Here is a 25,374-nt window from a genome sequence, read left to right on the forward strand (position 1 = left end):
CACCATACGCTCTCCTCCTCTATCCCTCTCTCTGTCGTCTCTGCCAGTGACGAAAGCAGACTGTGTGCTATTTATAGCATAGCGGTGGGTGAAATTATGTCTGGTGACGCCGATTGCACCCCGACAGGGTGATTGTTCACCCAAAGCGGGCATCACAGCATTCTGACCTCCACGGCTTCTTGTCTTCTTGTAGTGTTGTTAAGTGTGGTAGATATTTATAGATCAAATTATTGGTCATCCCGTAGATGAGTATAAGAATATTTTATTGCGATTAGAACATGCACGCACGCACGCACGCACGCACGCACGCACGCACGCACGCACGCACGCACGCACGCACGCACGCACGCACGCACGCACGCACGCACGCACGCAAACAATGTTTTCCTTACACAAGGAGGAACACTTAGATAAGACTGTCTCCTACAAAAAAAAATAACAGTAGTGAGACATACAGTAGAGTAGACACACATTTACAAAAGAAAGGCCTCTAAAATATATTTTTCACTGGTTAAAAAAAGATAGATTTATCTGGGCAGGAATGTGTTGATCAGTCCGGCTTGAAGATCATATCCATATAAAGTTCAATCATAACTCATACATGACAGGACTAGCTGGTATGGTGCAGAGATACACAGAGACACACAATCACACCGTGGAATAACACACTTGACTAACATTTAGTGTAAAGAGTCTTACTGATGATTCAATGGGCTCATGTGTGTAGCATTGTGTTAACTATAAAAAGAACTACAGTATGTATTATGCACTGTGCATTAAAATGCTAAGTGAAGACATGGAGAATACATCACCCTGCCCTCCATCTCTCTCTATCCCTCTTTCTTTGTCTCTGCATTTTTAATTTCCTTTCGTAACCCTCTGCCGTCTCCTCTCATTACTCTCTTTACGCTACAGTTGAGCTAAACTTGATCAGGTAGATTAGGTTCACTCACACCATAGGATGTTTTCATACCCTCCCCAACACACACACACACACACACACACACGTGCGCGCACGCATACACACTTTTAGGAGGCTTGTGGCTGAAGCCAGAGCGATGGGCAGGGGGATGCTGGCTGGTGGCAGTCTGCGTTGCCGTGGTAACTGTGGGTGAGGTCACGCGGCTGCTGCAGCGGCAGCAGCAGCAGCATAGGGACCCATTATACCTCCTCCCACCTATATATCTGTCTCTCTCTGTCTCACTTTGTCTCCATGTCTCTCTCTCTTTGCATTTCTCCCTCCCTATCCCTCTCCCTCCAGCTCTCTCTTTTTTGTACAATCTCTCCCTATTCTTCTGTGTACACTTCTCTCCTTATTGGTTTGGTCCTTTGACTTCTCTCCCTCTGCCTCTCTATTTCTCTGTCTCTCTCCATCTGTCTCCATTTGTCTCTCTCTCGTTCTTTTCTTCTCTCTTCTTCCATCTTCATCTCTCTATCTCGCCCTGTCTTGTTCACACTTTCTCTCCCGTCTTACCCCTTTTTTTTTATATCGGTTCATCTTTGGCTACCTTAAATAATCTCTCCTTTTCAGACTTTTCCGCTTTCATATCCCTCACACCTTTATCTCTGTAAGTCCATACATATTGTGTGGATTGCATCAGACAGAAAGCAAGATACTGTCGATGGATAGATGGAAAGAGAAGGTAGTCACAGAGAAAAGTCAAATGAGTGACTCTTCTCTGCACACACACACTCATGGATTCTCATGGCACAGGATAGGCTTAAAGCATCTGGCCTGCCCTTTAGGGCATTTTATTTGCTGGTCATGGGGCCACTCCACTGTAAGATAATCATTCATTTATAATTTTGTCTTTATTACTGGAATCACAGCAGTCACTAACAGACACTGGTCTTTGTCAAACAACAGAATGAACTCCAAAGATATGGTCTGGAGTGATTACACAGGGAAACGACCCAAAAATATTTGGTGATGAAATTATTATTTTCCTATCTTTGTTTTCTTTCCTTTTTTTAACCGCTGTATCTCTCAACAGTCTGCTGACTGGGAATGTTTTATTTAGTTTTTTGAGAATGCTTTGTGGGATGCTACCCATTTGACCTGTGCTACTGTATGTCTCACTACTACCATATATTTTGACTCCATTAAAACTAGATTAAATACACTGCTATTAAACTACTATTAATCACACTACTGTATATCATTAGATGTATTCATCCATAGCTAGCTACAAGTTTAAAATGATTTCACGCTTAAACCCTATATATTTAGCTGACTGGGGTCCCCCAGAGCCCCTCCACTCCGTTTTTCCCTCTACACTAAATCTATATATGTATATCTGCTATTTTCGCCGAATGTTCACCCCTGGAAGAGGGACGCTAGGGTTCATGTGGTTAAAGTCACTGTACCATTGCTAACTGACTCTTTCGTGTGTGTGTGTGTGTGTGTGTGTGTGTGTGTGTGTGTGTGTGTGTGTGTGTGTGTGTGTGTGTGTGTGTGTGTGTGTGTGTGTGTGTGTGTGTGTGTGTGTGTGTGTGTGTGTGTGTGTGTGTGTGTGTGTGTGTGTGTGTGTGTGTGTGTGTGTGTGTGTGTGTGTGTGTGTGTGTGTGTGTGTGTGTGTGTGTGTGTGTGTGTGTGTGTGTGTGTGTGCACTGCAGCCAGAAAACCTGTTATTGGCCAGTAAGATGAAGGGGGCAGCAGTGAAACTGGCAGACTTTGGCCTGGCCATTGAAGTTCAGGGTGACCAACAGGCCTGGTTCGGTAAGAGGTTTTTATGAGCTAATTCTGATTTCACTTGTAGGAATTCTTGATAGCTCTGGTTCCTTTGTGTTTATATGCATAATCTATGTGTTTGAATGCAGTATGTCGATATACGTATCTGTCTGCGATTTTTTGTTGTTGTAGGTTTTGCAGGCACTCCTGGCTACCTGTCCCCAGAAGTGTTGAGGAAGGACCCCTACGGCAAGCCAGTGGACATATGGGCTTGTGGTCAGTTTGGCAGCTCACCAACACGCGTGTGTGGCATTTGTGCGAACGTGTATGTTAGGGATGGGCATAATGTACATAATATCAAAATATTTTATGATTTCAGCTTAATGAAGGTAACTACATTCATCCATACCAGAAAGGGGATTTAAAACATTTTAACAGTCACATTTGCGAACCAGGGCAACTCTTCTTGAAGTGTCTTTCTTGACAGTCTGATTCCATTTCAGTTTAGCAGATGTATTTGTCTACCGTGTTAATACATTTGTTCTGTTCCAAGATTCTCCACTAGATTGTTGCATTAGAATCTGCATGATGTGCATGAATTTTACTCTTCTTTTTTTCTTATGTTTTACCTTCTTTTCCATGACTTATCTCTGTCGCTTCGAAGCATTTAATGTTAGATTAGCTATTTTGAGAATATCTGATAGAGCGAAAAATCAAGAGTGGTTAGAAAATGGTTCAATCTAGAACAATGAATGGAGAATTACACGTCATTGGTTGCTTTTTTGTTTTCCTCATTTTATAGTAGAATGGCCTTCCCTGTAGGCAATGGATTGACTGATCAGCACCAAACCTTTCATGCACGCAGCCAGTAGGCCAAGGAAGAACCAATTTTTTAAAATCGTGGTGGTGCTATACCAGCCCGCATGATCTTTTAGCCTATAACTCTTGAACTGTAGGTCATACAATCAAAATGTATTTCCCCTGAATTCCTTGGATCATGACGCAGCTTCCCATCTACAGTAGGCCATTTCCACCTAACTAGATGTTCCGTCATTTTGCATTTTCTACTGTACACACTACACACTTTTTGCTAACTCCTAGAGCTAACGTAATAGAAACACTATTTACCCCTGCAGCTTCCTCTGGTCCTGATGGCTGGAACCCATCTTTTACATTTCCCTGGGTAGGCCTTCTGGCCTGGTGGAGATAGGTGCTCTGCGGGGCGCCCTTTTCTAACCTTTACATAATGTTTCATATTTTCTGAAATATGTAACTTTGGTGCCTCGGATCATATGGATCTTGAGATCTACATTATCCGACTTGTTTCTGGTATTACACTATTGTGTACAATATTTTGCCCATCCCTAGGAATGTATTATATGCATGTGTGCACATAAGAGAGAGAGCATATGCTAATGCTGATATGTAGAACATTTTGAAAATAGAGTGCGCCTTTATGCCCATGCGTGCTCCCCTTGCATATTGTCTATGTATGTGCATATGTGTGCGTGTGTGTCAGGTGTCATCCTGTACATTCTGTTGGTGGGCTACCCCCCCTTCTGGGATGAGGACCAACACAAACTGTATCAACAAATCAAGGCTGGAGCTTACGACGTGAGTATCGACAAACTTGACCAGAGAATATCAGTGTACCAGCCTTGCTAGGTTGCTGTGAGTCCTGACCGCAAATCATACCTGGTCAATATGTGTCTAATGGAAGATGTTCTGCGGCAGTTACAGCCTGTCTGTCTCAGTCAGGCTCACATAGAGCAAGCCGGATAGTCTTTCATCACACACATGTTAAACAAGTTATTGAAGGGCTGACCTGGCAATTTTACCTGAATACTATTGTGAGGAGGACATGAAAATCAGACATAAAACTGACCAATATGTTCTGTGCCCTGAGAGCTCACTTTTAAAGACTCTTTAAAAACGGCATCAGCCTACGAATAAAGTTTGATCTGGCAGAGAACAGATGTGTTTTTCATAGGCTGGCAAAGATTTTCCAGAGCTTTTGAGGGTGAGCTCTTGCAACACAGAAAGCATTATTACAATTTACAAAATGCAAGTTTGGAGTTAATGGCATGAACCCTAATCGACAAACTAAGTGTGTGGGAAGGGTGGTAGGAGTGGATCATATCCTGAAGTTAAGTGCCATGCCTTAAATTGGATGTGGGCAGCAACCAGAAGCCAGTGAAGGGAATGCAGAAGGGGGAGACAGAATGTAGAGAGGTTGAAGACCAGGCATGCCACTGCATTCTGGATCAGCTGTATGGATTTGAGCGAGCGTGCTGGCAGACCAACAAGGAGGGAGTTGCAATAGTCAAGCCTGGAGATGACTGAGGCTTGGAAATGAGCTGAGCAGACTCCTTGGTGAGGAAAGGTCTGATCCTAGATGTTGTATAGTGAAAGGATCCAGTGATCTCTGCAACGTGAGCCTTGGAAGGACAGCTGGCTGTCCAGGATCATTCCCAAGTTCTTGGCAGTTGGAACAAAAGCCACCAGAGTGTTGTCGATAGAAATAGAAAGATCTTGCTGGGGGCAGCACTTTCCAGGGAAAAAGCAAATATCATGCTTGTCTGAGTTGAGCTTGAGTTTGAGTTTTTGGGAAGACATCCTCTGTGAGATGTCAGCCAGGCATGCAGCGAAGTGCACTTCAACCTATGTGGCAGAGGGATGGAAGGAGAAAGAGTTGAGTATCATCAGCATAACAGTGGTAGGAGTGCTTCTAAGCAGAGAGAGCAAATGGATCTGTTGTAAAGGGATACAAATAGGGGGTGGGGGGGGGCAAGGACAGATACCTCGTGTACCCCATTCAAGAGGGTGCGGGGGGCGGAAGCAAACCTTTCCATGAAACCTGGTAAGTCTAACCAGTGAGGTAGGAGGAGAACCACTTGAATGCTAAGTCATAAAGGGTGTGCAGAAGAAGTTGATAGTTGACTGTGTCAAAAGCTGCAGGTTATTCTGTGAGAGGCGATTAGTTAGGCGAGAAGTTGTGTGTCAGATTTTCAGATGTCCTCACAATAAAAATATAGGATTTAGATAACAAAATTGGCAAAGCGAGTGAAGAAAAAAAAAGCCATGTGGGAAACATTTGGTGTAAGCTCAATTGAAGTCCTTTTTAATATAGACTAATATATTCTCTCCTAAATGTCACTTTGAAATGCAATTGATTTATAGTTTTTAATAGATATTAGATATTGTCAAATTCTCCTCTTCCCCTCCTGGTACATGAGAAAATGATGTCCTCTGCTAGAACAACAGCTTTGTTTATCAGATCTTGTCCTATTCCCCAGGGAGACTGGAACTTATTGCTAATATACATTTTCATGATGTGAGGCATCCATTTCTAATGAATTTGCCTTATGTAAGTACAGATATGAGGGACTCTGACAAGTGCTTGAGCTAACATGCACTTATTAAATTATCACTGGCATGATGCATCGTGAAAACCCCAGTACATTTAATTTTGTTATTGTTTTTTTCCAGTAATTGCCAGTTTACATTGTCCCACACTTTGAGAATGGCTTTCATATTTCTGGGCTGGAGCCTGGAGGCAAACCAATCAAAAGCATTTTAATGCATAAAAAAATGCATAAGACAATTAAACAAATTTTCTGAATTCCCGTAAATCTGTTATGGAGTTGTATTTTAGTTTGCAAACAAGTAATACTGTATTATGTACTTCACAACTTCACAAATTAGCTGTGTGTGCTTTCTGTTTATTTTCAAGGTTATTCTTCTACACTAATGTATCAAATGAAATATATTTTTTGAAGGATGCCAATGACATGTTTGTGTATGTTTTCATTAAGAATTGCATCTGTCATGGATCATGCATGTAGCATGTATGCTACTGTATCTTAACACATAAATGAGGTGACAATTGTACCACATTATCACTAAACCCTATACAGTATACTGCTATTCCTCATACTTGCTTCTCTCTGTGCATCTCTCTGTCTCAGTTCCCTTCTCCAGAGTGGGATACAGTCACTCCTGAGGCCAAGAATCTTATTAACCAGATGCTGACCATCAACCCCGCCAAGAGAATCACGGCCGACCAGGCCCTGAATCACCCCTGGGTCTGCGTAAGTCAACATACCCCTGAACAAACACTCACAGGAGTACATACGTACATACACATAGACATACATACATGGAGTTATCTTTGGCAATCTGCATTCTATAAATTAGCCGTTCCTTCCACAATGTTCAGATTACTCAGTGACCCTGTGTATCAATCACAATATCAACATAGTTTTACCTGATCAAGCAATTTAGCATGATTGTAAGTATACAATTATTACATTAGCAATGCTTACATTTATGTGCAATATCCAAATTAACAGATTGCATTGCATGTAAAAAATAATCACAATAATTCCTCCTTCAGTACATGGGCAGAAATCTAAAGCCTCCTACATGCTCAAAAATTAGCGATCCAAAGTCAGAACTTTCTTCCTATGACTCATCTGCCAAAAGTTCCTTATTGATAAGACACCTCTCATACTCATTTAGCCTGCTGTCAACCTAACTGAGGTGATTCTCTGTTCAGTAATCTGATGGAATTAATCACAGCTGTGAAGCTTGCTCTGAGCGCTGGAGCAACTTTGCATACATCTAGCTTGGATATTTTGATACCTGGATATTGAACATTTGGTTATTTTGTCACAGAGGTATGTTTCAATTTATTGGGACAGTTTGTGTTCATGCATGGTCACTAGAGGGGGACAAATTCTTTGCATAAACTCCTCAGCCCGCGTCTGCTCCCAATGCGTTCACTGCTGACAAAATAGCCTGGTCTGAATGAATGAATCACACTCTTTAGTCTTTAGCGACCAACAAACGTTGGAGAGTAAAAACATATACATAGGTGTGCTGAGGTGACCAGGAGACCACTTATCACCGGTGGATCACCGTGGATGGTGGCCCCCTTAAAGGGGAAATCCACCCATTTTCAATATTTAACTATGTCATTAATATAGCATAAAGGAGTTGTGTGGAAATAAGAAAAAATTAAAAAAAAAATTAACATTGCAAAAAAATGTAACATTGCAAAAAAATTAACATTGCAAATTACACTGTGATGACTCATCATGGTGTAATTTGCAATGTTAATTTTTTTGCAATGTTACATTTTTTTGCAATGTTAATTTTTTTTTTAATTTTTTCTTATTTCCACACAACTCCTTTATGCTATATTAATGACATAGTTAAATATTGAAAATGGGTGGATTTCCCCTTTAACCTGTCAACCATTGTGCCATATGAAATCTTTGAACTGTAGGAAAATACATTTAGGAGCCGATCGATTTGCCTTTTTCCAAACGGTACCATCAATTGCCACCAAACTAAAATTTTAAGCCTCCCACACAGCTGTTTCTGTATCACTTAAGATCTGAGTTTCAACCTACATATGCAATTTATGATCATTAGCACCTGTTTGATATAATTGGTTAATCAGACTTTGATAATCCTACAAAATCACTGACTTTGTGCAAGTGTACCTGTAAGAGTTTGTCTGGTTTGAAGGCAAAGGGTAGTCACACCAAATATTGTTTCTTATGTTCACTTACTTTTATAATGCTTTTAATTGATAAAGATAGAAAATATGCAGTATGTATTTTCTTGACAATGCTGAATGAGTCTCAGTGTTTTGTCTCTTCTGCATTGACTTTGCTGAGTTTTACACATATTTATCTGTTGCATTCTCTCCTCTCTCCCACCCAGCAACGTTCCACCGTGGCCTCCATGATACACCGCCAAGAGACCGTGGAATGCCTGCGCAAGTTCAACGCCAGGAGGAAACTTAAAGTGCGTCTAGATACACACTCACACACAGACAGACAGACACATAGAGCAATATCAAACTTTCGGCAACATTTTGCCTCCCAGGAACGTGTACTGTGACTATTCCTTCTTTTATATAGTCCTTGGTTTCTTTCACGTGTAAGCAATTCCAACCACGACTCAAACCAACTGTCCTCAAAACCTCGCCCCCAATTGATGTGATTGACTGAGATGCATGGAAGTAGCGCTTGTGACACGCAAGGCCATCAGCTGTCTCACAAGCCTCATACGCATTTAATAACAATAAAAAATGCCATTATTATTACATTAAGTGAACCGCAACGGGCGCTCCTCAAAATAACTAGTTTGGGAATTGCTTACACGCTTCTTTCTGCAATCTGTGTGCGTGTGCAGTCTCAGTGATTGTATACAAATTGGTCTATTCATACCTGTAACTCTGAGAGCATACACATTTTACCAAGTAGACCTGTAAGGGCCCATTTGGTTACATTTATACAACTCAGTTAAATCAGATTATGTATGAGATTATTCTAATCCACATTTCTGTGTCTTTCCAGGGAGCTATCCTTACAACGATGCTGGTGTCCAGGAACTTTTCAGGTGAGAAGAACATGGGAAACAAGAAACTTCACAAGTCTAGTAACGTTGGTGTTATTTGAGTCAATTGCCAACCAGATAAGCTGGAGTGCAGAGCGTTCATGAGTTTAGACACAGATGAACAACTAGCTACAGTACAGTACTTGAACGGGCTCACATTTCCTCTCACGAGAAGGTTAGATTGTTCAATCCTCTCAAACCTGCACATCGGTTTCATGGATTGAACCAATGTGTTTTTTCTCTTTGATTGATCAGCAGTAAGGGGCTGAGGGAAGTACTCCCCAAAGATGGGCAAGCCAGAGTCCTGAAAGGCTGTTGATCCCACAAACATGAATGGAATATTGGGTTTATGTAGGGTTTAAGTGCTTTCAACAAACGACTAGACATGGTTCAATGAATTGAAGGTAACGCTTTGAAAAGGTCTCATCGCAAACACAAGGTTTAGGACTTGTTGTCGTTCGTGACCAGCATCTCAAAGCTGCAGTCTCATGGTCGCCTGTTTTCCATGACGTTTCTGAGAAAACTTGATGTTTTCTCCTTGTTGTCTAGACCTGAGTAATCGTTAGGCATTTTGGAACACATTCAGTTTCTAGTGGGGTATCGACGCCAACTACCATCTCTGACCCTTTCGAACTGAACGTCCTCTCTGTTCACTAGTGGGACGGCAGCACACCAGCCCTGCTGCCACCACCAGCACGGCCGCAATGGCACAGGAAGGTATGTCTGCTTAGAGGGAGGCCACTAAAGCCTGGCACTGCCAGCCTCTTCCTCTGTGTGTTGGCATGTGGCCCGGGTTGTTTGTACCCCACCGCCTCACCCCCCATTTACCCACTCACCATGCTGCCTGCTTCCCTGCACACTGGCGGACCACTCTTGAATGGTCATTGGTGCGCTTGAGGCATCTCCACCAAAAGACAGACACACACACACACACACACACACACACACACACACACACACACACACACACACACACACACACACACACACACACACACACACACACACACACACACACACACATATACACACACACACACACACACACACACACACACACGCACAGGTATTCTGCTAGAGCTGTTGTGTGTGCTGTGACACACAGAGCTCTTGGAAGTGTCCCATAACTTCCTGTAGCGACTGGCCACACCGGCCGCTTTTCCGGCCAAAGCATGCACCCGTGTTCCCCTGCCATCTACCTCACTTACTATCAGCCTAGCTCCACTTACATGCAGCAGCCTCTGGCCATATTACCGTCTCACTACAGAATTCAAGTTTTAGCCCTTTAACCCATTAACTGCCAGAGGTATTTTCATATTTTTTTAGCCAGTGCCAGAGATTTTTCATTGAAAAAAAAAATGTACTCAGGAGCCGAAATACAGAATTTTTAAGTTTTAAGTTAACAAGGAAGTGGATAGGAGTCTAGATCTTCTACAAATCATATCTCCTTGGTCTTTGGGTCAAATTGGAAAAAAATATATATTATTATTTTTTAGTTCACGTAGATCTACGCGATTGGCACGTGGCGGCTTTAAATCGGTTCGCGTAGATCTACGTGATTGGCAGTGAATCAGTTAACATAAATAAGACCAGCCATCATCTAACCACCATTCCACTCCTGATTTTGCCTCCTTGCAATGAGTTAATTTTGAATCCACAATACATGGCCGATGCTTGGTCGACGTCTACCCTGCAATCCCCCTCTGCACCCAGACCAGCATGCGTGTGAGCGTATACTACTACAGTATGATGCCCTCTTGCATGGAAAACCGGATACTGCTCTGCTGTCCCTGTTGTTTCTGTGTGAATGGCTGGAGCCAAAAATGAATAATGATAGCCACGAGTCCTGTGATATCCCGAGCTGTTCACTCAGGGCAGAGTTGATAGCTTAATGGAAACTGCATGAATTGATTGATGGGCATGTTTTTTTCTTTCTTCTTTACTTTTACGTTTCTCTTTTTAATCTCTTCCTCCCTTCATTGATTGGCTAGGAGAGTGTGAGATTGTTTTCTTACTGGGAAAAGGACATTTTAGCTTTGGAACATACTCAAGCTTAAAGAATGCTGGTAAATTCCACACCAGCTGCCAGCGTCACATAATACCTAATATGCAGAGATGACCTCTGGGATATGGAGTTTGTGTTGTTTATATCACAAGGCTTGACATGCAGTATTGACAACAAACACACACTAGTAGCATGAACCCACTGCCCCCATGTACTGTAGATGATGATTGAAGGAAAAATACTTCAGATGGTTTTTTTGGGCCTGCAGTTGTGGTGTTGAGTTTATGATACTAAACACTTTATTCACCACCATAGAGGAAACTGAATTGCCATTATACATGCAGGACACAGCGAAATCGGTACACTCTGAGTTAAATTAATACTCAGGGGTACGCTTGGGTGGAGCAGGGGTAAAGTTCCTGCCCACCACTGCAGAGCGGTTAGCGGTTCAAATCCTCCACGGTGCATCCAGCTTGGCCAGGCATTCCACCAAACACAATTGGCCGTGTTTGCGGGACTGAAGCCAGGCGGGGAGAGTGATCGCTGCTGCTACACACTATAAACTCTTTCAGGTTGGTCAGAGAGCCTGTTGAGACGAGTTACCAGGAAGAGACTTTGCATTTATAATTTGGAACTGAAAAATGCAAGGCGGTCATTCTTCTCTGTCTTCATTGCTAAAAACAGGAACAAACCACAGGCTTTGTTTGCGACTGTCGACAGGATAACAAACCCTCCTGTGTTTGTAGCCTCTGAACATTTATCCACCTGAGCCTGCAATGAATTTGCCTCCTTCTTTACTGACAAAATTCAAATCATTAGACCAGCAGTAAGTGCCTCCATATCGAATACAGGCTATGTGTGTGCACTTCAAACTAACTCAAATAACACAATTTAATCTGATCAATCACAAAAACTTGGAAGAAATCATACAGCATCTGAAATCCTTGTCCTCCTGTTGCCTTGATATTCTGACAATATGCCTTTAAAAAAAAAATCAAATTGCATGGCCTCAGATCTTATACCAATTGTCAACACATCTCTTCAATCAGGTTGCTTCACACAGACCCCGAAAACAGTAGTCATCAAGCAACTCTTAAAAAATAAGAACTTGGACACTTCACTATTAAACAATTATAGGCCCATATAAAACTTCCCTTTTCTAAGTAAAATAATTGAAAAAGCTGCATTTCAACAACTGAACAACTTCTTAACACTAAGCAATGGCCTCGATATCTTCCAGTCAGGTTTTCGACCACAACCACGGCACTGAGACTGTTCTTGTTGGCTAATGTCATTGGATAATTGTTCCCTTTGCTTGATGTTCTGTGTAAAGCACATTGAATTGCTTTGTTGTAGAAATGTGCCATACAAATACAAAATTGCCTTGCCTAGGAAAGTACTCCCAGTGAGAGTCCTCACTGTCATGTGAAGAAGAAAAAAAACGTCCTTGACATCATGCGTATCGGAGGAGACACGTGGTTGTGCTGTCCCTAGGACCATCTGTTTGAGTTAGCAGTGACAAGGGACTAGAATACAGGGAATTCTAGACTAGGGGACTAGAACAGTGGTTTTCAACCCTTTTCATATCAAGGTCCATTAGTTATTTGGCATTTGAGCCACGGACCACCATTTGATGAGATTTAGCCTCTCAGACCCAAAACGTATATAAATAAAATATATAAACATTTTGTTATCGGATAAGATTTTGTCCACAATTCCATGCTGTATTGATGTTGGTACCATAGGAGAGATAACAGGCAAACGTTGATATATAATATATAAAATAATTATTTTACATTCTCTAATTGTGTAGACTTGTGAAGACATTTTACACTCAAGAGTTAAAGATCTATAAGGGTCCATTTGGTTACCAATTCTCCATCATTTAGCCGGGGGCCATCTGGAACCCCCTCAAGGACCACTGGTGGTCCCCGGACCCCTGGACTAGAATACAGGGAATTGCTGACAAGGGACTAGAATACAGGAAATTGTTGACAAGGGACTAGAATACAGGGAATTGTCATAACGACTACATTAGAAGAAAAAGGGAAAAACATTTAGAGTGCATGGACAACTGACAGGACAATATAAAACGATCATACCATCCCAAAGCAATGCGCATCATAATTAACCCTAACCCCATAGTTCAAGCTGCAATCCGCTAGTATTATTTCCTACCGGGAATTCGAACTTGGGTATCCCGCATGGGAGACTAAACATCTATTGTCCCCCGTCCCCCAGTCAGGGGAGATAAATTCACAATGGAAGAGTAGGGAGACCACCTCCAACTACTGTAGATGTACTAGATATGCACGGGATAAGGAACAGTGAACCGTTGATGAATAAACCCCCTGACAGGGTAATTAGACCCTGACCTGAAGTGGAGGTATCTAATCACCCTGAACAGGTTTTTCTTAATAATGACCGGCTCACTGTTCAGTATCCCACTTATTATACGGTACTTAATACAAAATTAATACATTTGACACACAATATCACAACAAAACTATTTTATTGATTAAGAAATGATTTAATTGCTTACGGTAAATAAATAGATTATGCCATGTCCGTCCAGAACAACACAGTCGGCCTGCGAAACTCCGGTAGAAATTTGAACTAAGATTACTGCATTGCCTATTTCTCACCATAAATGTTTTCAACAACATTCTTTAGTGTACTGTTTAGCTGTAAAATGACATTGTCTGTTTGTTTACATGTCCGCCATGTTGGATACGGCAAAAAACAAATGCAGTCTCCGTCCATCCATAGGAACTGTCTTGTTATTCATAGCAGTGATAAGAAATCACTGAATGCTGTGATTGACTAATCAGAATTGAGCATTCAACCAAGCTGTGTAATAAATTGTATTAAACTCTAGAATACAGATTGGTTCAAATAACTTATTATTGTTATTCATTCAAATTAATTCAGGATTGCAGCTTAAATTAACACTTGAGTATTTTATTGTGCAAGAAAGATTATCATGCATAAAATTACTATACGTGATCATCAACACCAGTAGCACCATTGTCTTCAACAATGCTCATTGAAAAACATTGCATCTCTTGCAGGTAGAAAAAAACACTTTGGCATTGCAAGCCTGTTGCTAAAAGTGCTCTATTAGTTTTTAAAGAATGACTTAATAATGAAATTAAACTACGGTGATAAAGATACTGATATTAAATATTTTATCTCGCCTTCTCCATTGCCCTCCTTCTTACTTTTTTCAATGGAAGGTAAGGGTGGATCTATGGAACCTGATTTTGAGACTGTGTGTGTGTGACGTGTGCGTGTGCATGCACGCACCACATGTGCGTGTGTGTGTGTGCACGTAACACATGTGCGTGTGTGTGCATGCACGCACGCACCAACTGTGCATGCCTGCGTATCCTTGTGTACATTTTTACTGTTTGTATTAGTTTCCGCATATTTCTATTTAAGTCTTTGTGGTTATTTGACAACTCAGTCAGATGCATGCATGTGATACAGTGAATTCTAAGGTTAAATGACATGAATGGTTTTCTAAAGACGTTATCCGATTCAAAGTCTTTAAAAGGGAAACCCTGACATTGAGTTGAATGTGTTTCTTCATTAATCCCTTCTCATAATGTGAAGACAAGTTGCCATTTTCATAAAGAAAAAAAACTTTGAATTGAAACGCAAAAAGTGAAAACAGGCCAGTTTTAGCATAGCTTTTAAGTATATAGAATAACTATTAGGATTTGCTGAAATTTGTTACAGCAAATCCAAAATTGCCTGGTTTAAAAGTCAAGATAAATGTCAAGATGCCATGTGTATACCTTTGTCTATCATATGCGACAGCTTGTGTTCTCAGCTTGTATTCTCAACTGTTGATACAAAAACACCTGGAGACTTCACCCTCAGACAATGACTTACACTTTTTCACGACCTGTTCACCCTGCAGGTTGACTGGTGCACCTGTTTTTACGTCGAAAATGACCTATTAGACACGGCCTTACAATCTGTTGTCTTTCTGTCTTTCAGCATGTAAAAGCTTACTCAACAAAAAGTCTGATGGTGTAAAGGTACGTTTCTGAATTATGTTTGGATATTTTCTTTTTTCCCCAGTCTTACTGTCTTTCCTTTCCTTCTCTTCTCTTTCTGTCGCTCTAATTAGACATGTTTTTTTGTACAGGTATGAGTATATATTTCTGTCAATAGTTGTCTTTTAAGACTTTTCTTTAAGGTTGTTATAAAAAACAAAATAAGCGCTATTATCTAGAAACAAATACAAAAAAAGATGCACCCTCTTGCTCTGAAATTAACCAGTTTATGTTGCCTATTAATGCATACGAGTTAGAAAATAAATGATAATTTAGGCATCAGTGAATGTAAGGGAGATGTGATCATTCACTAGGTTAAATGTGGTACCTTTGTTATTTTTCTTGGTAGCATGTCTCTGACCCACAGTGATCCAAGCTACCGTCATTTCTCAGTGCGCATTTTGGTTTTGCGTCAATGCATGCAGTGAAGTGTCATGACGGACAACTTTCGGACAAGGACCCCAAAATAAAATCCAAAATATCTATGCAACTGGAAAAGCTATGCGCCACCCACATCTGTACAATCCTCTACAGTCTCATTGAGTACACCACACAAGCGTACATTTTTTGGTACACCTTTTAAAGATTTCCAAAAGTACTTATATACTAAATTTATAGGAGAGAAAAAAGCAATCGCCGGAGGTCGCTTTTACACTTACGTCATTTTATTTCCCGCAATGGCAAGACCTCTGTATGTCCCTGTTTTTTTCCCATCGGTTTGTGTTGTAGCACCTACAGTTGCATTTTTCTGCCTTTGTGGGATTAACGGCAGCTTCACTTCTTGGCTACTTTGATTGTTTTCCGTATGACTTCCCTGTTCTTCCTTTTCCTCTCCGTTGCTATCTGTTCAGAAAAGGAAATCCAGCTCCAGTGTTTGTTTGATGGTGAGATCACCTGTCTTTTCTTTAATTTGTTTTCTTTTTTTTTTATCTTTCCCTTCTATCTTTCTCTTTGCTCTGTCGTTTATTGTGATGACTAATAATGCCAGAGGGGTCTGTGACATGTTTTATTTTATTTTTCATCCGGTCAGATTTCTGTCAACTCCATTCAACATCTCTGTATTCAGACTGCCATGAGCACCAACACAAGTATTTCTACCTATGTCAATACAGCAACAGAAATAATAACCGCAACATGTGTGTGCACACACACACACACACACACACACACACACACACACACACACACACACACACACACACACACACACACACACACACACACACACACACACACACACACACACACACACACACACACACGATTCCTTCAGTTCATATCATTCTCTCACCACCCAGTACTCTCCCTCAGCAGCCTGGCCAATAGTATCTTCCTATTGATAGGTTTAGAGTTCTTTAAAGTTAAATCTTTGAATATATATATATATATTTTTTAAAGCGAACATTTGTAACGCAAATCTTTGCTTCTGGAGGGGGGGGGGTGTGTCCCTGGAACAACCAATTTTGATGGGGGTCGGCGGCCAAAAACATATAATTTAACATATAATATGTTGTTCCAGGGACACCCCCACCCCCCCAGAAGCAAAGATTTGAGTGAGTTACAAAATGTTCGCTTTAAAAAATATTCAAAGATTTTGCACACATTTTCCACGATTTTCTAAAAATATCTACAAAGTGCCGTGCTATGAGCTTCTATATCTGCTATTTTTTAAATAGCCAAAGAAATCTTAAAATGACACAGATGCGTTCCCGGTCTTAATGGGTTAAGCTCTGCCAGTGAAGCACATGGCAGTGAGGCTTGGCCTGGCAAAAGGGAGTGGTGGTCGTTTGAATCTTTGTAATTAACCATATTCACACAGTGGCCATTTTGCTCTTACATCATAATAATTTATTTTCTCAAGTCTTGATCGTTTCTGTGTTTTAGTTTACTATTCTCTCCCTAATATATGTCTTGGTTGCCTGCAGGAAAATGTTCTACACATCGGTAGCCAACTAGAGTAGCATTCTTCAACCATGTACTTTGGGGGGAACCCTAAAGAGTAGGGAAATTGTTAGGTCTCTGTAAAAGAAAGAGTCATGAGATACAGTTGTGATTTGGCACTATACAAATAGACTTGACTAATCCCTTGGAACAGGTTTTATCGAGCAGCACTGTACATGGGATCCCTTAGGAACAGGTTTTATCGAGCAGCACTGTACATGGGATCCCTTAGGAACAGGTTTTATCGAGCAGTACTCCATAGGAACAGGGTTGAAGAAGTCTTGAGTTGACAGGTTTGTCAGTTTGAGGATGTCACACTGTAGCTTGGGTTCAACTGGACCAATGATCAGACATACGTTGCAAACAGAATGTGGGAGGAATGTGTCCCGGAACAATTTTGGTCAAGCTGTTCCTGTGGAGATCCTATATGACCCATAGTAGAACTGTATTTGTACTTAACAGTCATCAAGTATAAATATGTATGTATATCAGGCAGGGCATTGCTTTAAAAATATCTATACTGTAGATACCATACTTTTGTTTCATGGTATTTCATACATTAGCAGAACTATTTCATTAGTTCTGGTGATATTACCAAGATATGTGTCTTGGCTGCATTATAGGTCAAACACAACTAATATCCGATTTACTCTGACCATTGTGGCAAACTTAACCTGATTAGTTCCAGTCATTACGTTTTTATTATTAAATACCTAAGAGATCAGACTGTTTAAACTGTCATATATGGGCTTGTAGTTGAGAAGATGTTCTTTTGAGAGGGATGAGGCTAATAGTAAGAACAAAGCCAGTAGTTGAGTGATCGTCTCTATACAAGAGGAGCAACAGTCTAATGAAGGTGGCAATTCCATGGTAGCAATGTGTTTAGTTCTAGATTATTTACTTGTCGGAATGTTTAGGTGACGGCATGACTCAAAATTATTGCCCTTACAGTATGAATTTACAAAAACCTAGTACCTTAGGATAAATTACAAAATCCATGTTTAGCTGTCACACTGTTTTCTTGATTTGAGAAAAAATTGCCATTTTTTAATGAATTTTTGAAAAGGGCTTAAGTGCTTAAACAATCACTGAGTAATAAGAAAGACTCTTCAAGTCCTTCTGAAGAATGTATTAGTTGTCATTGGCCATTGCACACACACAGCTCTAAAGGCTCTGCTTTTTCTGTTGTCTTGTTCTGACTTTTTATTATTTGAGGAAATGCTTACAATATTTTTACCCAGTTTTGGAAAAAATATCTAAACCTTCTCGTCAAGGCCTTTCACTGCATGGACAGACATGGACAGTTAGACACTTGTAGTTCTAAACGTCATCTCCTTGATTGTTATTAAAAATATGTGGCTGGCTCTCAGGTCAGCCGAATGCCACAAGGTGAAGCTGTTGCAGGTGTGCTATCCAAGACAAAACTGTTTAATTTATTTATTTTTAATATAACCCGCTTTTGATTTATCTATATCTTTTATTGAAGGGCTGGGGACATGTCCAGTGAGAGGTCTTAAAGTGTATCTGCGTGGTTACACTTCTGCATGTTTACATTTAGAAATTTGCTACTTCCCTTTTTGCAATGTCTACATTATACAAGATGCATTCAGTGGGCATCACAATACAGGGGAAAAAAAGAGGCAGATGCCACTTCAGACCCTCTTTTCAGATGTTGTAGGCATTTAGCAGACACTCTTCTTCAGAGTGTCTGAATAACACTTTCTCTGATTCAGAGTGCAGGATCAACAAACAGGGTAAGTGCAATAGAATAACAAGAACGCACATGCCTACTGTAGCATCCATCAATCAATAATGACTAAGTGTCAGACAGGGTGGATGTATGGTAGTGTTGATGACTGAATAGAACTCTGACTAGGGTTGAGGTGGTAGGCTGGTAATGAGGTGGAGTTTGAAGAGGCTGGGTTTCAGACTACGATGGAGGTCATTCCACTGTTTAGAAACCTGTAGGGAGAAATATTTAGGTCGGCTGGAGCGTTGTCCAGGTAGTCATAGTGAAGGGAGTAATAGGCAGCTCATATTAACTCATTCAGTGCCAAAAATATTTCTGGCTATATCACCCCTGTGCCAAGGCCAAACATACATTGTAAAAAAAAGTGCTTAGGAGCTGAGATACAGCCCTTTTCAGTAAGAAGTTAAACAAGAAGTGAATGGAGCAGCAAATCTTCAAATCATCATATCTTGGGTTCTGAACCTTTTTTTTTTTTAAACATTTTTTTTCCCCATGACGTCATTGGCACTCTGGGCTTATGAAAAACGTGACGTCGGCGACGTCATTGGCACTGAATGAGTTAACTGTTGGCAGTGTGTGTGTGTGAAGGGGTGTAGGGCGGGATCATAGGCTGTAGGTACAGTAGGAGGGTGCCATGCCGTGGCCCGCGTAGGTTTATCACATACAAAAAATGCACACACCTGCTCGCAGAGACGGCAGCAATGGCTTGGGAAGTGCTAATGTGACTTGAGCGCCGATGGACCCACGTTAAATTACTGTTGTTTTTCAGAGGGTGCTTCTCAGTTTTTACAAATCATTTTGGATGTTTAAAAAAAGAAAATAGACACGTAGTCCTTGTTTAACCCATTCAATCCGGGAACGCATCGGTCATTTTAAGATTTCTTTGGCTATTCAAAAATAGCAGATCTACAATCTCATAGCGCGGCGCTCGGTGCCGCACTATGACCTTGTATATCTGCTATTTGAATAGCCAAAGAAATCTTAAAATGACACAGATGATGCTTTCCCGGTCTTAAAGGGTTAAGCGACAGTGGTGTTGTGTTGGAGCACCTTGCTCAGGACACACCTGGCCCCAGCTATACACTGTGCTAAAGTATGCTCAACTAGGGGGCTTAAGACACCTACTTTTTTTTTTGGGTGGGCTGGGCTCTGCATGAGCTTCCTGCAGAAGGATTGGTTTAGTTAGACGGACACATGTGGCCAGCCTGCACAGCTTTAGTACAAATGGTTTTGTGTTGTGTTTCTTTGCCCCGGCAGCAGGCAGCCAACAGTAAAAACAGTGTAGTCAGCAGCAGCAGCACCAAAGACAGCAGCATGTCATCCTCAGCACCAATGGTATTCCATCTCTACTTAATTTCTGTCATCGTTGCTTTTACACTCCGCCGCCATGCCATTTTCATCCCTTTTTTCTTTTGTTCAGTTCTGCCTGAGTTTACTGCGCTCACTCTCACTTCACTGGTCTCTCTCCCTCTATCTCTCTCTCTCTCTCTCTCTGTGTGTATATACAGTATATCGCTCTCCATCTCTCTTTGCCTCATTTTTAAACATGAAAACTGTGGTGTCAATGATGGCGTGGAGGTCTATTAGAAGCATTTTTGTGCCTGTGACCCTCTCCTGGCCTCTGTTACACCCAGAAGAACACACACACACACACACACACACACACACGTTTCATTTTGCTGTGCAACTGCAGATTCCTCAAATCATGTTCTTCTCAGTCTCTGGAGTCTCCTCTGTTTATGTTCATCACCTGGAGATATAGTTTGTTTTTGAAAAACTGCCACATCGAAACAGATTTTTACTGATTTGGACACTTGTTGGTAAAACAGGGACAGAACGGGTCAGACACGGCTTCTTAAGCGCTTTACCGTGGGCATATTTGTGGCAGTCGTGTGAAGGCTAGGGGTGGGCGGTATCCATTGAAGCCATTGAAAGGTCCCCAAATTTGACAGTGACTGACATGCAGTCCGAGGCTGCTATGCAGTAGCAGAGTGAAAGTCATGTGCTTGCAAAAAAAAATAGAAGAAAAGGTATGAAAATTAATGTCCACCACTACTTGAAACCGATGCTTCCAGCAGCATCATATACCGTAGCCCACCTGCAGTGTGGAGGCACAGGCACTCTCTTCCCTGAGCTTAGTGAACACCTTAAAGTTTGGGAACACCTTTTCCTACATAATGACCATATGGAAACGTAGACATAGACAACGTAACATGCTTCAACTGTGGCATAATTCTTTAAACAGGATTTCATCTTACACAGGATACTGTAACACCGTGAAACCGCCCAACCCGAGTGACGGCAGGGTCTAGGCTGAATAGGGGGACCACACACACACACACACACACACACACACACACACACACACACACACACACACACACACACACACACACACCGTCCTCCTCCTCAGGCAAGGCCCTGTTGCAGTATATTATATTCAATCTGTAGGTGTTTTTGCTGTTTCCATTCATTCTAAAAGCCATTAGTTGTCGTTTGTTACAACGTGGGGGTAGAAGTGACTGAAGGACACTGCGTGCCTGATACCTCCAGTCTCATCTACATTATCATCCAGACATTATGCCGCCTCTGTTACTGTGGCTCTCCTGTGCTTGGCCTGTGCGTGTGTTTGGTGTAGGTAAATGTATGTGTACTCAATGCAATGCCCTGGGTAGAAGACACTCGTGTCATCTTCCGTGATTCCCCCCATCCTCTCCCTGCATGTTAAAGTGTCTCCTACCCTCCCCCCAGGAAGCCCAGACAACTGTTGTACACAACCCAGCCGACGGCACCAAGGTAAGTGGCAGTCTCTCCCTGTAACAGCCACAAGCTACCACTAATGCTCACAAGTAACCTGTTGAGGATTTTCTCAAAAGTATATCACCGTCGACAGAAATTACACAATGTGATAAAGTTCAGTTGTGCAGTTAGTTTGGTATGGCACAGTTGGATATTCATTCCAGAGTTGGCATGTGTTGGCACAGCTACAGTAACTCGAGGGATAGGTGTATTAATGAGAAAATCCTACGCATCCTTAATACAAACATAAGCATACTGGCACACTACAGTGACCAAACACCCACTTTAACTAGTTTTGCCAAATTAACCAACTAAATGCCACTCTTAACACCCGCTGCTTGCAATGTTAAGCCATCTTAGCATTTCAACTTTTGAAACACAAAAAAAGTGTGCAAAACCTGTAATACAGTTTTCTCTACATTGGCAGTCTCACTTTAAATCAGGAATAACATGCTCAACCCAAAACTTTGTCCAAAATGTTTTGAGTGCAGACAAGCCCTTTGTCACGTTATATGCTGACAAAGGTTTTTTCTCACACAGACATGACACACTGGCACACTTTTTTTCTGGAGAAGTGGCACACACACTCGTTATGATGCGAGGAGAACCATCCCTCACTCTATGAACAGTGGATATGTAATCATATGCCCTGTAATGCACTTAAACACCTCTTGATGGGACGATGAGTGGACTGCTGTGATGTACCTGGCTCTGTGTGTTTCCCCCCCCTTGCTGCTGTCCTGGCTGGTTTGTGTGGCGTTTGTCCTCCTGGGAGGGAGTCATCTTCTGTCTCTTCCGTCTGGCTGTTTTCATGTCTCCACCTGGGGAATTTCCTCAATTGGCACCTCACCACCACACATGCCTACTGAATTCTCCCTCACTAACCTCTCTTTATGTCGATCCATTTTTGTCTCTCTCTCCGTCCCTCTTCTTCCATTTCTCCCCTCTGCCCCTCTTCTTCCAAGCAGGGCTCCACAGAGAGCTGTAACAACACAGAAGAGGAGGATATGAAAGGTAGGAAAGGTACTCATCCAACTTTCACGTACTTGGCATGTTTTCCTTCTCTTCCTTTCTTTGGGTTTAGCGGGCTAGCTGGTTTGTAGAGGACAGAAGTACTTGCATGCATGTTTGGGGGAGAAACTGTAATAACAATTTTCCCTACAGTTCAGCTAAAGACCAAGTTCAAATAGGGCTGAAATCGGAATGGATTACTGTTTGACGTGTGAACATCAAGGGAGAGACGCAAGTGAAATGTGCCAGTCTGTAGTAAATAATATACAGGGGGTAGGCCTCCCTCCCCTTGTGCTTTGTCTTCATCTAACTCATTGACTGCCACTCAGTTGGCCCGAGGCTCACACTGCCAATGACGAGTTGACGAGTGTGTGGTGTTTTCAATGGTTTACGCTAGATAACGCTGTTCGCCAACCTATGAGTGATCCAATGACTTCTGGAGAACAGTAGACCCGGAAATAATGTGATTACAACAAACCCAGCCCTGTCCAATCTAATGTTAAAGGATTTAGAAAAATTAAATGTTCTCTGCTTTCTGTTGCTTTTTGGCGAAAAAATATATTTGTGCTTAAATATATATTGGCCAAAATGGGCCCTATTTGATAATTGTATACTTTCATTTTTCTTTTCAAATAGTGGTAATAGCCGATCAACAAGCTCAATGTGACGTGTTGTGAACTGCTATATCTGCAAAACGTTAAAACGTTTGAAAATGTATGAAAATCTTTCAACATGGAAACGATTCTGACAGTTGTACAAAAATAATTGTGATTAACTCAAATAATTGCGATCAAGTGATTATTTAATAATTGTGACAGGCCTCGTGAGCACGCTGCCGTATGGGGGGTGTCAGGGATCAGGATGACACTTTGACTACGAGTTTCCAGTGTCCCATGAGGCCTTGCGTGAATTATGGGCATCACTTCCTGTTGTGTCAGTCATTCAATTAATTTGAGTGAGTTCACAGCTGATTCAAATTAATGATCAATGGCTCTCGACACTTGTAGCTTAACTCCTGTCCTGTGTTTCATTCTTACTGGCGGCTGTTGCTGCTGTGACGAGACGCGTGATATTTTTATACAACTTGATTCTGACAAGTCCCGGAAAATACGCGCTGTGATTGGCCAGTAGCCACTTTGAGTGGCAGTTGGGGCAAACGCTCATCCCAAAACATGATTTACGATTCTGTGCGTTTCGGTACATACTGTAACTCGAACGGCGCTGAGTCGGCTCAAGCGAACTTCGCAGCGTTCGGCACGGCGACTCGCTCGCTTTAGCTCGCTCGGCGGTGCCTCTCGTGGCTCAAGTAAGCCTCCGTCGTGGTCAAAAACTATACTTTATCGGCAAAAAAAATTGTTCGCAGTTGTTGTAGGCAAGAGGCAGTTCCGCGTGCGTCACAGAAGCAGGGCATGGTTTTTGGTAGACGAGAGGCAGTTCCGCGTTTGTCATAGAAGCGGGCTGTAGTTATAGCACAAGCGGTATAGGCTTTGGTATGTCGCATGCATGGAGATTAAAGGGTGCTAGTTAAGTGACTTCAGCGTTTGATAATAAGCATTCATGATTGCTTTGTCATGACTCAGATAACTGTTGTCTGTGGTTTTGATTGATGTAATGGAATCTGTGGCTTTATTTTAACTCCGTAATAGCATGGCTGTCTAGTGTAACTATAGGCACACATGTGAGAAGAAGAACAGTGATGAGGAAAGTGCCTAGAATGTACAGAGGACATACTGTACACAATACTGTAGCACATGATTTACTTCCAATTTGTTTACCGTACGTTCCACTGGCTCTAAAACCATATCATGCTATCTGACTGTGTGTGTGTTTCTACTGTACCTATATCCTCTGTTTTCTATGCCAATATACTATGCTTTAAACATGCTGTTATGGCAATGTGCCAAGTTAGTGATATAATTGTAGATCTATGTTCTCATCCTTGCTGTGTGTGTCTCTCTGGCAATGTGCTTTTGCATATGTGCGCACACGGGTGTACTTAATGTGTGTGTGTGTGTGTGTGTGTGTGTGTCTGTGTGCACGTGTGTACTTTATGTGTGTGTGTGTGTGTGTGTTGTGGTAGTAGCAGTGGCCGTGTCTGGGGCTATTAGCACCGACAGTGCCGTGGCCAGCATGTGCAGTGCCACAGAGGAGCAGAGCCCGACCCCAACTCCTCCCTGCCCTCCACCCGCCAGTAAGTTGGCAGCACTTCCTCCCCTCTTAGCTCTCAACTCTGACCTCTGGCCTCTTTTTCTCTTTAACCACTTGAGCCCCAGCATCCCTATTCTCGGGGGAACATTAGCCAGAAATGGCAGATGTACAAGCCCACAATGTGTTGTAACGCGACACGTTGTGTGCTTGTAGATTGGCTATTTTTGGCGAAGAGAGTTTGGTGTAGAGGGAAAAAGTGGTCCAACTACAGCTGCAACTCGGGTCCATTTTACTATGGAGGGTTTAAGTGCTTAATGCCTCCAGACTGACTATCCAGTGTGACATCTCCACCCCTCTGTAGTAGTACTATATGAAAAAACATTCCTGCTCCCTCGGTTGACACCATTGTCAGATGAGAATGGATTTTGCCCCCCAAACCCTATGCCTTTGACCTCTTCCAATACTTTCAATGACCAATGAGAGGTCATCGTTCTCTCTCCTCAGCCACTGGTCTAATATGTCTACCAGCTCTTCCTCTTCTTATCACTTCAAGTCAAGTCACTGGCTCTCCTCT

The 25,374-nt window shown here is 41.9% G+C and overlaps 1 protein-coding gene across 31 annotated transcripts in view; it reads left to right on the top strand.

Annotated features, from left to right (window-relative positions):
• Positions 1-25,374, top strand: part of camk2g2 (calcium/calmodulin-dependent protein kinase (CaM kinase) II gamma 2) — a 65,152-nt gene that overhangs the window by 33,669 nt on the left and 6,109 nt on the right. For 4 of the 31 annotated variants that reach the window (XM_080448525.1, XM_080448552.1, XM_080448535.1 and 1 more), the window contains exons 7-18: positions 2,617-2,719; positions 2,864-2,947; positions 4,191-4,285; positions 6,640-6,762; positions 8,405-8,488; positions 9,043-9,085; positions 9,740-9,799; positions 15,093-15,133; positions 20,100-20,177; positions 21,594-21,638; positions 22,610-22,664; positions 24,733-24,843. In XM_080448525.1, coding sequence (XP_080304651.1) covers positions 2,617-2,719; positions 2,864-2,947; positions 4,191-4,285; positions 6,640-6,762; positions 8,405-8,488; positions 9,043-9,085; positions 9,740-9,799; positions 15,093-15,133; positions 20,100-20,177; positions 21,594-21,638; positions 22,610-22,664; positions 24,733-24,843 — 922 coding nt within the window. The remainder of the gene's footprint in view (positions 1-2,616; positions 2,720-2,863; positions 2,948-4,190; positions 4,286-6,639; positions 6,763-8,404; positions 8,489-9,042; positions 9,086-9,739; positions 9,800-15,092; positions 15,134-20,099; positions 20,178-21,593; positions 21,639-22,609; positions 22,665-24,732; positions 24,844-25,374) is intronic. The other 27 variants (XM_080448536.1, XM_080448537.1, XM_080448542.1 and 24 more) reach the window with 20 other exon arrangements.

Source organism: Gymnoscopelus braueri (assembly GCF_963280865.1).
Source record: "Gymnoscopelus braueri genome assembly, chromosome: 14".
Classification (NCBI taxonomy): Eukaryota; Metazoa; Chordata; class Actinopteri; order Myctophiformes; family Myctophidae; genus Gymnoscopelus; species Gymnoscopelus braueri.